General features: G+C 60.1%; 3 protein-coding genes and 2 non-coding genes across 5 annotated transcripts; 4 read left to right on the forward strand and 1 right to left on the reverse strand.

The window, feature by feature from the left end:
- Positions 1-1408: 1408 nt before the first annotated feature.
- Positions 1409-3298, forward strand: EHS24_005613 (uncharacterized protein; the record flags this gene model as incomplete). Its single annotated transcript, XM_028621110.1, has 4 exons — positions 1409-1724; positions 1795-2813; positions 2859-3018; positions 3075-3298. 4 exons carry the CDS (start codon positions 1409-1411, stop codon positions 3296-3298), a joined length of 1719 nt encoding a protein of 572 aa, XP_028477562.1.
- Positions 3299-5953: 2655 nt separating this feature from the next.
- On the reverse strand, positions 5954-7555 carry EHS24_005614 (uncharacterized protein; the record flags this gene model as incomplete). Its single annotated transcript, XM_028621111.1, has 5 exons — positions 5954-6315; positions 6366-6774; positions 6817-7045; positions 7102-7227; positions 7266-7555. 5 exons carry the CDS (start codon positions 7553-7555, stop codon positions 5954-5956), a joined length of 1416 nt encoding a protein of 471 aa, XP_028477563.1.
- A 355-nt stretch (positions 7556-7910) lies between these two features.
- On the forward strand, positions 7911-8015 carry EHS24_005615. The gene has a single exon. It is a non-coding gene; the product is annotated as a tRNA-Pro (tRNA).
- A 654-nt stretch (positions 8016-8669) lies between these two features.
- On the forward strand, positions 8670-8792 carry EHS24_005616. Its single transcript has one exon. It is a non-coding gene; the product is annotated as a tRNA-Pro (tRNA).
- A 793-nt stretch (positions 8793-9585) lies between these two features.
- SPT16 (FACT complex subunit spt16) lies at positions 9586-13147 on the forward strand (the record flags this gene model as incomplete). Its single annotated transcript, XM_028621112.1, has 7 exons — positions 9586-9654; positions 9787-9873; positions 9994-10084; positions 10135-10218; positions 10256-10355; positions 10416-10497; positions 10535-13147. 7 exons carry the CDS (start codon positions 9586-9588, stop codon positions 13145-13147), a joined length of 3126 nt encoding a protein of 1041 aa, XP_028477564.1.
- Positions 13148-13383: the final 236 nt, after the last annotated feature.

Here is a 13383-nt window from a genome sequence, read left to right on the forward strand (position 1 = left end):
ACACACCTCGCCCACATGCAACATGCTGTCGCAAGCAAAAAAGGGTTTTGCTTTTTTCAGACGGACCGTTCGGAGTATGTGTGGGCGGGACGAGGGGACGTTGGTGTGGTCGGACGCACCATGCCAGCGCGTTTGAAATGTGCGCTTGCTCGGTTGGCCCCCTGTTTGTCTCGGCTACACTGCCATCGTTCAGGCTCGCGGCGGCACAGGGAGAGAGACACAGAGAGGGCAAGAAGCTGGCAGGCAGTCGCATCCGAGCGCGCGTGTTTCTCCTCCCACCCGCCCAGCGTCGCACACCTGTATATACCCCGCAACGGCAGCGTCGGTGCGGGGGATCGAGATCGGCGCGAGAGAGAGAGAGCGAGAATGAGAGAGCGTGAGCAATGGTTTATCGTGTTGCTGCTGCTGTGGCGCCTCTTGCGTGCGTACAGCGACGCCGCGTACGCCGCGTACGCCGTGCGTTCGCGCTCTTGGTCGGGTCGAGGGACTGGGCGTTGGAAGCTTGTCCAGGTCGTGTCGAGGCCTGGGCAGCGAGCGCCTCGGCAGCTGAGCAGTGCCGCTTTGGCCTGGTACACCCCCGTCGCACATGTGCAGCGCGCATGCACGTATGCACAGACCACCTGCGCCTAGAAAGCAGTGGTGGGCGTCGTCGCCGCTAGAGACACGCCGACGGAGGTGTCAGTCGCAGATCCAGCAGAGCCGAGTGTGAGCGGGAGAGAGAGATAGATGTAAAAACGGGCAGTTGCAATGTCATCTTGCAACACACACTTATCTTTCCCCCGTCCTTCATTTTCCGTGCCCCCCCTTGGCCCCTTCTCTGATCACCACACATCCTCGTCACATCTCAGGCTCCATCATCTTTCACATCGCATCCTCACCACCCATCACAACTGCAACTCGCTTCTTTCACTTGGCCCGTCGTCCTCGACCTACACCGCACCCAAGAACCTAGACTGTATTTACCGTGGGCCGGTCCTTTTTACCGTCTCCCACCGCGCCATTCGACCCCACCACCAAGACGTTCCCCGCCGCAGCACACGGATCACGGACTGTGTACTGCATCTTTAACCGACACACGACCAGCATCTCCCGTCGTTAATTGACGACAGCGTCCCGTTTCCCGGCGTCTGCTGCGTGCTGCGTCCCCGTTTTTGAATAGAACGAACCCGCCGTCCGCCCGCCACCCGTGTCGTCGCCGCCCGTCGCAGGTGCCGTGAGGCCTCGCTTTGCTGCCGCCGCCGCCGCCGCCGCTGCGTTTCCAGACGCACCCTCTTCCCGGCTGACTGCCTTTCATCCACCCACCACATCATCCACCATAGGGTACCATACTCCCCCCCGCTCCTCCCCCCGCTCCTCCCCCCGTCTCTCCCCCCGCTCCCCCCTCTCTCCTATACGGCCGCTGCTCAGCATGTCCGGGTGGCACCCCACCAGGAGGGACCTCCTCCTGGTCATGATGGTTCTCGTCATCTTTGGCCTGTTCCTCCAGCTCGACCTCTCCTTCCGCTTCACAGACTCCAAGGGCTCAGACTCTCTTCTGGGCTTCAAGCTCGGTATCGGAGGCCGTCGCCCCGGAGAGTCCTCGCGCCGCACTGGCAAAAAGGGCGGCTGGGTGTCCGACGGCGTGTCCTCCCACCTGGCGCGTCCCCTTGCTGGCGTCTCCGAGGCAAAGGTCAAGTGGGGCGATGAGGGCGCGCTGAGGACAGAGGTCGCCGCACACGCACCAGGTAAGTGCATCAGAAGCATCTTGGAACATGTGGTGCCCCCCCCCCCCCCCCTCTTGCTAACGCACATCAGGATGGACCGTCTTTGACCAGGTCTACCTCTTCAACGGCACCTGGTACATTGTCACCGACCACCCGTCGACCATCCCCCTCTTGCGCATGATGACCTCGCCCGGCGCTGAGATTTGGAACGACGAGGAGTCCATCAACCGCCGTGAGCCCACCGACAAGGACATGCAGATCATCTTCCCGTCGGCGGCCAAGCGCCTGTGGGGCCAGTCGGCATCGCGCATCTCGGGCGTCACGTTCCTCGTCAACGACCCACCCCAGTTCCTCGACCACTACTACCACTTTGCCGCCGAGCTCCTGTTCGGTCTCTGGCGCACATACTCGTCGCTCGACCCGGGAATCAACGCCGCCGGCCAGACCCAGCTGCCGTCCCCGGCGCGCATGATGATGCCCCACGTCGCGGCCGGCAAGTGGAACGACTACGCCAAGATGAACTCGTTCCTCTCGCGCGCCATTTTCCCGTCCATGTCGTACGAGTACCAGAACGACTTCCTCGACCGCTCCGACACCCAGCGTGCGTACATGCTCGACCGCGTCGTCTTTGCCGACCGCGCTGCCGCCTTCCGCGGTCCCGAGTTTGCCAAGACGTGGCGTACAGCGTCCGAGGCAGCCACCCTCGGCGGCAGCCGGTACTGGTGGTCGCCGATGCGCCGCAACCTCCTCGAGTTTGTTGGCTCGAGCTCGGGCACCACCGAGATCAACCTCGAGGAGTTTGGTGTCGACGACGAGGACGAGGACGACCTGATCGAGGAGGGCGGCGGCGTCGTCGTCAAGGACGTGCCCAAGTTTGTCCGCCGTGCCGCTGTCCCCGAGGACCCCGAGGACGACTCGCCCGCGCTCGCCAAGCGTGGTGTCATTCCCGAGCGCCGCGTCGACCTCGGCACCCGCCGTGAACACTCGCCCGGTAACCCCGTCATCACCTACGTCTCGCGTCAGGACTGGGGCCGTCGTATGCTCATCAAGAAGGACCACGACGAGCTCGTCCAGCACCTCAACGAGCTGCAGAAGAAGTATGGATGGGAGGTGAGTACAGCTAAGCCATTCCGCGTTGATTAGCTAACCCTCCAGGTCCACATTGTCGCCATGGACAAGCTCACTCGTGACGAGCAGATCCGTCTCGCTGCCCGCACCACCATCATGATGGGCGTGCACGGTAACGGTCTGACCCATCTTATCTGGATGAACAACCTCAACCCGCGCGCCACCGTTATGGAGTTCTTCTTCCCAGGTGAGCACTTGCGAGATAACATGCTGCTGCCTTCAGACCACTGACTCCCCATCCAGGTGGTTTCGCCGAGGACTACGAGTTTACATCGCGCGCGCTCGGTATCCGCCACTACGGCTGGTGGGGCAACGAGTCGTTTACGGCCCCCAACACCCCGCCCGTAGCCTATCCCGAGGGCTTCCAAGGCAACGAGATCCCCATCAGCGGCAAAGACGTGGCCCAGCTCATCGAGCAGCGCCTGCTAGTGGACCGCCCTCCCAGCGACGTGGATACCCGCCGCTAGCGGGCCGTTGGGGTTGTTTCACGCCGCGTCACGTCTCGGCGCAGCACATCCCTCGCGACGGGCCGTAGTGGTGCACCAACGGTGCGTGGTGTGGTGCACGCGCACTGCGCCACCATGTAACCTCCCACCCTCCCACCCCTCGCCACCCCTGCAGGCCGTTGTGTGTGTGTGATGTGGCCACCGCCAAGGCTTCCAAAAGCGCGGACCTGCGCCTCATCTGTGCCATATTTTGTCTCACTGTCCGTCTCTCCCTTACCCAGTACGCACCGTACACCCATACACACTTTGCATTAGACTAGCATCCACCCGCCCCGCCCCCCCGCGCGAGGCGAGTACGTAGTAGGACAGGACACTTCTCATGATGAAAGACTCTTGTTGTTTTCATATGCCAGGGACAAAATGGAGCCGAGCGCAGCGAGCGAGCAGCAGGCGAAAAGCACCGCCAGCCACGTCAGCAGCACCGCACCCCCCAGCACATGCACAATGTCAGTCAGACGTCAGGCTCGTTCATTGCGCTGATCTCACCTGGATCCTGGATCCTGTAGGGGTTTTTCCTGGCTCTGTGGGCTCCTGGGCTCCAGACCCCCGTCTCTCCGGTCTCCCCTCGTCGGTCAATTGTACGAATGTACTGTATGTACGTGTGAGGATGATTTGATGTCTTTCGCATGGAGCGATGGCGGGCGATGGCGGGCGACAGACAGACGACAGGGACCGTGCATGAGAGACGGCCGACACAATGCACAATGTCACAATCAATGTCCTGGGAACAGCGACTCGGCGCGCCGGCGGCGCGGCGGGTGCGTGGCACACACCCCACACCCGCACAGGTGGCACAGAGCAGCGCCACACCCAACCTCCAGGTCCTCATTCCCAGGACAGGCTTCCACTATGCGCGCCCGTCCGCTCGCCACTGGGCCACTGGGCCGCTGTACGGTCCTGCACTCCTGGCCACTGGCCGAAGCTTGGAAAAACCTGGGGAGTGGGACGGGACACGGCACGGCGCGGTCGGACCACACCGTCCTGATGCGCCATGCTCGAGCACGTTTTCGGTACAGTGGGCCTAGGGCCTGTCCCTGCGTGTTGGAATCTCACCACACGGTACCGCTTATTCCTGGGCGGCAGTGTCACATCACAGTTGCATGCAGTTGCAGTTGCAGACAGTGGTCAGCACCATCCCAAAAGGGGTTCGTTTTCCCCATTCACCCACCCACACTCTGCGTGCGTGCGTGCGTGCGTGCGCCGTGCCGTGCCGCCTCACGCCACACCGCCCGGCCGCGGATGCTGACGTCGTACTGAAATTCTGAAAGCTGTTCCGGAACACCCTGACGTATGCCATGCCAGACAATTGCAGACAACGTACAATCTGACACCAACGGTGCGACTGCCCCCCTGCGCAGGGCACCAATGCAGAGAGCTTTACATGTGGCACAGTGCGTCCACTTTCTCACAGCATGACTGGCCACTGGCTGGCGTACCGTCCGCCACGCGGCTCGCGGCTCGCGGCTCGCTTGCCACGGCCCGCAGCGCGCAGCTCGCAGCCTCCAGACCCTCCGGACCCTCCACGGCCGCCGCAGCGCATGGCGACCACGTACGTACTGTGCCGTGCTGTGCAGTGCATCCCAGAGATCGCTGCGTATGCCCTTTTTGAGACAGAGGACCAGCCGATGCGATGTCGACGCAGGATAGAGAGATTCTGGGGCAGTTGGTTGGATCCGTGTCGTCGCGTCGCACGAGAGCGACAGGGCAACAGAGAATGCAGGAGCGTGTTATCTGATGATTCTAGATCTTGGTGCTCTGGCCGTGCTGGTGCGGCCGCGATGCCACCGCGTGCACTGCGGTTCGTGCCCTTTGATCACACCAGGCCACACCGCACACTACGTACGCACAATACAGTACATTGAGGCCTTGCACCTTGGATCTGGTGGTGCTGCGATCGAGGCAGTGTAAACCTTTGCGATCATGGTTAGCGGGTTGCTATCGATGACGGTATGCTCCTGTAGATTCCACCAGTCCACCAGTCCTACAGAGCTCTACAGAGCTAACGTACTGTACTGTACCGCAATAAACCTGATCCTAACTAACACCATGGGTGCTCTATCGGCTGCGGTCTGCTGGTGGGCCGTGTATACCGGCCGCCGAACCGGATACGCCAGATCGCAAGGTTAGGTGTACTGTACATTGCTGTGAATCATCGAACCTGAGACTGGCTATGCGGTACCAGTGCTCGTACAGTGCTTGGCACACACTGGGGACACCCCTGGGCACACGACATCAGTGGGGGGCGGATAGCAAGTGGCCGGTCACAACCAACATGGCACGGCGCCCGGGCGTTTGTATTGATAGCAACTTATCTCCCCCCCAGCCCTTGGCTCTTGCTTGGCCTGGCAGGGATGCAGATGGCAGCAAACACAGGGTGAGGGGGGGGGGGGGGGGGGTGCGAAGTTGCGGGCGCGTTTGGGTGTGGCTCTGACGATGTGCTCCCTCGACTGGCGTCACAGATCCAAATAAGCCTCTGCCGAGCGAAACGTTGTCATTGCCAAACGAAGGAGCTCCGCCGCCGCGTCATTAGTGGCAGTCGCTGGACCCGAGGCAGACTCTCCACACCGCAACTGTGGCATGTACGAGCACTACAAACCTCCTTTTCCTTCCACACACTCACGCGCCCGTCAACCGCGCACTACGGCGGCGCGCACTGGGACTGGCAGTCACGCTGGCCTGCCTCTTGGAGCGGGAGGGAACCGCCTCAGCCGTGCTGCCGTTGGCGGGGCTGGGCGCGCGCGAAAGTGGCAGAGGGAGAGACGCCGCAATGGACAGGTCGCCGTCGCGGGAAGGCTCGATCTGTGCGCCAGAGGTCGCATTTGCGTCGCTCGCGCTGGCACCGCTGACGATTGGGTGGATGTGGCCCTGGCCCGTCGAGTCCATGTGGACCTGCGCCGGGACGTGGGCGGTTTCGCGCAGCGCAGCGTTATAAGCTGGCGCGATGAGTGGGTGACCCGCAAGTGCGCGGTCGAGCAGGACTGTCATGGTCAGTTGAGACTGCTCTTCAAGTTCGAACAACTGCACTCACTCTGGTCCATGCGTTGGAGGAGGTTGCGTTCCGCGGCAGTCACATCCGTCGTGCCACCCAGCACGGGCCCGACCTCCTCTGCCAAGTCCTTGAGAGACTCGGCATTGATGCCGGCTGCGAGGCTGTGGAGGGCACGCATCGTCTCATTCTCAGGTTCAGACCACACACCAGTAAGCTGGGAGATGGCGACGGACGCGTCCGCAAACACACGGCGCACGAGCGCAATGTGCATGTAGGCTGGTCGACGAAGGATGAAGCCGGGAACGAAGGGGGCGAGCAGGCGCGCAAGTGGGCGAGGGAAGACGGCAAGGATCGGGGCAAAGAACGAGGGAGCGTCCAGAGAAGGTGTAGGCGTGAGGACGAGCGTGGCCTCGAGGACGACGGCGAGGCCGAGGAGAATGTTGCGCCACTGTGGTAAAGTCAGCAGGAGTTTGGCAACACGCTTGCTCACGTAGGCACCAGCACGCGCACGACCGAGGAGAGCGAGGAGGAGCATCACGGCGATACTCATGGCGTAGAACGTGGCGGCGTTCTGGGCACCAGCCTGGACGTAATCGCGCGTGCTTTCGAGCTTGGTCCAGGCGAGCATGTTAGGGCCGAACCTGAATGTCAGCGCCAGTCGGCGGCGGCGAGAAGTCAAAATGGCCAAGAAGATAGCCGTGAAGCGTACGGCACAGCGGCTAGGCAGTACCGGACCACCACAAGCGGACAACAACAGCTCTCGGCATCCACTCACCTGTCATACGCAAACCGCTTAACCGGGTCGGTGAGCACCTCGTAAGCCTGGCGAATGACAATGAACTTGGCCTCGGCCTCGGGAGGCGGGTGGGGACCAAGCCTGTCGGGGTGGTACGTCCTCGACCTGTCTGTCAGCTTTGTGAACACCGTCATTAAGCTCACAGGTGACGGAACGCGCGACGCAGCTCGTCGTCGGCCGCCGTGTATCCCACCCCGAGCAACCTGTACGCATCGCGCGCATCCGAGCTCCTCTGCTCATACACAAACGCCCACACCAGCCATCCGAGCACGAGCGCAGTGATGACGTGCCGGTAGTTGCGCTGATATCCCGGCGAGCCTGGCTGGGATGGAGGGAGGAGGCGCGGGAACATGCCCATGAGCGTCGGGAGGATGGCGTTGGTCACCTGCCCTGGGAGGAAGGACCACAGGAGCGGCGCAATGTATCCCGACATCCTGTACTGTGTGAGAGTGTGGATGAGCGCCAGAGACGGTGAGGGCAATGTTGAAAGTGGGAATGTTCTGTGTTGTTGGTCCGCAAGTGGAGGTCTACCCACGCGTAATCTCGAAACGCGTGGCCAGTCGCGTGCCAATCCATGCAATCTGCTTCCGCGATCGGCCCGAATGTCCATCTTCTCCATCTCGTCGAGGAAAAAAAAAAAAGGTCTGCTCGTCACGTATCCGCCGTCCGTGGGCTGTCCACGGTGCATAACACAGTACAGAACAGCGTCGTTCAGATGTAGAACATGCAAGAGCATGCAGAGAACGTCCCCAACACCGCCCAGCCCCCGCGGAAGCATAAACATCAAGGCTCTCGTGGTGTAGTGGCTATCATACTTTCTTAGGGTATCCGACGGATCTCTAATCCTTCACTTGCTATGGAAGTGGTCCTGGGTTCAAATCCCGGCGAGGGCCTTCGTTTTTGGCTTCTGGAGCATGCTATGCATCTTGGGAAGGTGTCTGGGGGATTGGAGAGTAGGTAAACCAGTTCTGGAGGCCCGGAGGAGGTTTGGAGGTGACGTTGACAGTGTGGCCGCGGGTTTTGGTAGTAACAGGTGGGCTGGGGACACGATGGGCCCAGGATGGGCTTCCCGGGCTGCTCAGTAAGCTCTACTGCAGCTCTGGCGCTCTGGGCATGTCGCGTTTGCATTTACTGTGTCGCCTACAGAGCAGGCGGGAGATGAGCGGCGACTGCGGATTGCATTAACACGTCATATTTTGGTGGCACTCACTCGCCGAAGTCTCGAGGTCTGCCACTGGGAACTGAATGAGGCAGACCCCACTGATATATCCTCGTCAGAGTACTCTGCAGGCCTGTATTCTGTCGTCCCCAATCCCCACTACAACCAGTATCGCGTCCAAGGAACCAGTGTGGCACCGGCGAGTCTTCACCATCCATCAGGGTTCTTCCTCCGTCCCTCCTTCGTCCTCTCCCTGCTTCCTTCCCTCGACACTCCCCTTTCCATGCGTCTCTCTTTCCAGGCATCCATCAAGGCTTTAGGTAGTACATGTAGAGCGAGCGCAAGGGTCCCAAATCGTGATGGCATCAGCCAAAAGACAGGCATAGCGGCTCTCGTGGTGTAGTGGCTATCATACTTTCTTAGGGTCCAGTACTGGTCTCTAATCCTCTTCGGATTCGTCTCCGTTCTCTAGCTATGGAAGTGGTCCTGGGTTCAAATCCCGGCGAGGGCCTCCGCTTTTGCAAGTCTGGGGATGCTCTGGGGGTCAGAAGGAGACTGGAGGAAGAGGACGACGTTGGGAAGCAGACCAGGGAGGTTTGAGGAGCGGCGAGGGGCAGCTTGTCCGTGGTATGGGTGTTTCCCACCTTGTTCCCACTTTTCGTGAGATACCACTGCTCCACAGTGGTCAACTAGCCGCCATTTACCTCCTCAATGTGTCAGAAAGTGTCAATCAAACAATGTATTCGACCTCTGAGTCAATACGGGCGGGGACCAAGGCTGGTCGGTACGCCATCACCTGCCAGAAAGCATCGCCACTGTCCCCCTTGGGAGTCCATATTGTCTCTGCCAGCGCTGTCCAAGCTGCAATCTGCTGTAACTCGACATCTGTATTCTTCTGCCGTGTCACCAGTCACCCTGCTGTCCCCAATGCATGTGCAGAACAGCACAGCTCGGCACGCTCGTAATGTGTCAACAAATCACAAGTGCCACACGCCCTAACGCCGTAATTCTCCGCCTGGCTGGTTAGATGAGGTGGACCTGACGCGTTGGGCGGCGAGGCGACGCGCCTGGGACGGGTGTGCAGTCATTTCAATGGCATCCACCTTCAAGTCCCACCCACATATCAATCAACAGCGCCACCCTTCCGTCTTCCCATCACCCCCTCCCCGTCTCCCCTTCCACCCATCCACGGAGACAGCACGCGGATAACAGGCTGGCACTCAGGAAAGTCGCTCGCAAACCCACCCCGACACGCCTCGTGAGCTCGTGACCCGCGTCCAGCCTCCACCTTCTCTCCTCGCGCCATGTCCGACGTCAAGCTCGACAACGACGTCTTCTTCCGTCGGGCCAAGAAGATCTTTGACGTCTGGGAGGTCAGTACCAGCTAAGACAAGCACTATTGCGAGCTGTAGCTGACGCCTGTGTGCTTGATTCCCCACATGACACCATTTGTTGTTGTTCACATTCGTTGTTGGGCGCAACAGAAGCCAACTGGTGACACCCAGGTGCTCGGCGAGGCTGCTGCCTTGCAGATCTTCCTTGGAGATGCGTCTGATGACACTCCCGCTTTCACCAAGACTGCTGCTCTCCAGGTGAGCTTGAGCTCCTTGTTGCCACCACCGTCATTGTGATCAGCCGGCTCCACCTGGCTCGCGATGACGATGATGTGCTCAGCAGCGCGCCAAAACGGTTCACTGACCCTCGCCTCTCAGACATACCTTCTCGGCTTCGAGTTCCCATCCACCTTGATCATTTTCTGGAAGTCGTCGAAGAAGATCACCTTTGTGTGCAGCTCGTCCAAGGGTGAGTAACCGTAGTGGAAAGGTACTGCCGCAGTTCTGACTTTGTTGCAGCCAAGATCCTGCGCCAGCTGCAGTCCCAGTCTGGTATCGAGATTGACGTGCGGGTCCGCGCTCCAAAGGACGAGTCTACTGCCAGTGAGTTACCTGGACCGCCTTTGCAACTGACACGCAGGCGTCATCCCCGACCTCGTCCTGGAGCTCAGCGACTCCAAGGTCGGCAACATTCCCAAGGACAAGGCCTCGGGCAAGCTCGCCGATGAGTGGAACACTGGGTGAGTGGACATGGCAGCGAGTGTGCGAGAAGGGTTTACTGACTGACCATCTAGTGTTAGTGGCTCCAAGGCGACCATTGAGTTTGTCGACGTCACGATCCCCATCTCTTCGATCCTTGCCGACAAGGACGCGGACGAGATTGTGAGCTTCTGCAGACGTTCTTCAGCTGACATTCCAGAACGCGACTGTCACAGCCGCGCGCCTCACGTCGACCTGCATGCAGCACTACTTCAAGTCCAAGATGGAGGCCTTGATAGACCGTGGTACCGCCATCACCCACGAGTCCTTCTCGCAGCTGATCGAGGAGAAGATTGGCAACGACGAGAAGGGTGCCGACATGAAGCTGTGGAACAAGAACCCCCAGCTCAAGGACGTCGACTTTACCAACACCGACTGGGTCTACTCGCCAATTATCCAGTCCGGTGGCGACTATGACCTGCGTGTTTCTGCCTACTCGAACGAGAGCAACCTCAAGCCCGGCGTCATCCTGTCGAGCCTCGGTATCCGTTACAAGTCGTACTGTGCCAGCATGGCCCGCACGTTCATGATTAGCCCCAGCAAGAAGCAGGAGGCCAACTTCCAGATCCTTCTCGAGGTCCGCCAGGAGGTTCTCAAGATGCTCAAGGACGGCGCCATCATCAAGGACGTTTACAACGCTGCCGCCCAGCTTGTCACCGCCAAGGGTCTCGGCGACGCCTTTGTCAAGAACATTGGCTTCGCTACCGGCCTGGAGTACCGCGACAGCACCCTTCTCCTTGGCCCCAAGGACGACCGTGAGCTCAAGGAGAACATGGTCCTGGTCGTCACCATTGGTCTCCAGAACCTCTCCGACAAGAAGGGCAACTACTCGCTCATTCTGTCGGACACCGTCAAGGTGGGACAGGACAGTGGTGCCTTCCTCACCGAGGGCTGCACCCGTCTGCGTGATGTCGTCATGGAGCTTGACGACGAAGAGGAGGAGGAGGAGATCCCCGAGAAGAAGAAGCCCGTCAAGGCCGCCGCCAAGCCCAAGTCGAACGGCGCCAGCAACGGCAAGCCTCCCTCGTCGTCCACTCACAAGTCACCCGCCAAGACGCGTGGTGCCGTCACCGGTGGCAAGGCGACTCGTGGTGCGCAGCGCGATCAGGTCGAGTCTACCACTGCTCAGCGCATCAAGGTGCACCAGAACGAGCTCCACGGGCAACGCAAGGCGGACGGTCTCAAGAAGTGGGCCAATGGCGGCAGCGGCAAGGACAACAGCAACAACAAGGTCATCAAGCGCTACGAGTCTTACAGGCGCGAGGAGCAGCTTCCAAGCATTGTTCAGGACCGTCGTATCTACGTCGACGAGCATCGCCAGACCATTGTTCTGCCCATCAACGGCTTTGCCGCTCCCTTCCACATTTCCACTGTGAAGAACGTGAGCAAGGTGGAGGAGTCTTCCCACATTGCTCTCCGCATCAACTTCCAGTCGCCTGGACAGATTGCCGGCAAGAAGGAGGACATGCCATTCGAGGACCCGGACGCGACCTTTGTCCGCTCCCTCACTTTCCGCTCCAAAGACACGCGCCACATGCTCAAGGTGTTTGAGCAGATCACCGGCTTGAAGAAGGCCGCTACCAAGCGCGAGGCTGAGCGCAAGGAGATGGCCGATGTTATCGAGCAGGAGAAGCTCATCGAGATCAAGGGCCGTCACCCTTACGTGCTCAAGCACGTCTTCCCCCGTCCCGCCACCGAGGGCAAGAAGTCGGACGGCAACCTCGAGATCCACCAGAACGGTATCCGCTTCCGCCCTGACGGCCCCGGTGCCAAGATTGACCTGCTGTTTAGCAACATCAAGCACCTGTTCTTCCAGCCCAGCGAAAAGGAGCTCATCGTTCTCCTCCACGTCCACCTCAAGGCGCCCATCATGATCGGCAAGAAGAAGACGTTTGACGTCCAGTTCTTCCGCGAGGTGACCGACATGAACTTTGACGAGACCACCGGCAAGCGCCGCAAGGCCCGTTACGGCGACGAGGACGAGATTGAGCAGGAGCAGGAGGACCGCAAGCGTCGCCAGGAGCTCGACAAGATGTTCCAGACCTTTGCCAAGCGCATCTCGGACGCTGCCCAGACCCAGCAGTACGAGCTCGAGGTCGACGTTCCCTTCCGCGAGCTCGGCTTCAACGGTGTTCCCAACCGCACCAACGTTGTGCTCATGCCCACCACCGACTGCCTCGTCCACCTCACCGAGTGGCCTCCTACCGTCATCACTCTTTCCGAGGTCGAGATTGTCCACTTTGAGCGTGTGCAGTTTGGCCTCAAGGCCTTTGACATGGTCTTTGTTCTCAACGACTTTAAGAAGAACCCTATCGCCATCAACTCCATTCCTGTCGTCCACCTCGACAACGTCAAGGAGTGGTTGGACTCGGTCGACATTCCCATCTCGGAGGGTCCCGTCAACCTGTCGTGGCCTGCGATCATGAAGACCATCAACGAGAACCCTTACGAGTTCTACAAGGAAGGCGGCTGGGAGTTCCTTACTGGTGGTGGCGACTCGGGCTCGGAGGACGAGAGCACCGAGGGGTCGGTCTTCGAGGACGAGAGCGACGACTTTGGCGCGTCCAGCGACGACAGCGAGGTCTCGTCCGACGACTACGACGAGGATGACGGCTCTGGATCCGAGGGCGACTTTACGGACGACGACGAGAGCGGGGACGACTGGGACGAGCTGGAGCGCAAGGCTAAGAAGGCCGACGAAAAGCGCCGTGACGCCGGCGACGATCTGTCCGACGACGGCCGCAAGAGCAAGAAGAAGGGCGGCCGCAAGTAACTCCAACAAACCGAGTCAACCCAACCGCGTATCGTGTAGCATTAGTGTAACTACAGGCCTGAGGACCCGTCTGCTGAGTGTTCTGTTTGACGCAGCATGAGCATGCAGAAGATATAGAGAATATTGCTGCATTTCTATTGTTCCACGGGGAAGCATGAGGGGAGTTGGGAGTTGGGGGGAGGGGAGGGAGGGGAATGATGAGGTGGTAGTATTGGTTACACTTCTTAACGCTTTGT

This window comes from Apiotrichum porosum (assembly GCF_003942205.1).
Source record: "Apiotrichum porosum strain DSM 27194 chromosome Unknown scaffold_3, whole genome shotgun sequence".
In the NCBI taxonomy this organism is placed as follows: domain Eukaryota; kingdom Fungi; phylum Basidiomycota; class Tremellomycetes; order Trichosporonales; family Trichosporonaceae; genus Apiotrichum; species Apiotrichum porosum.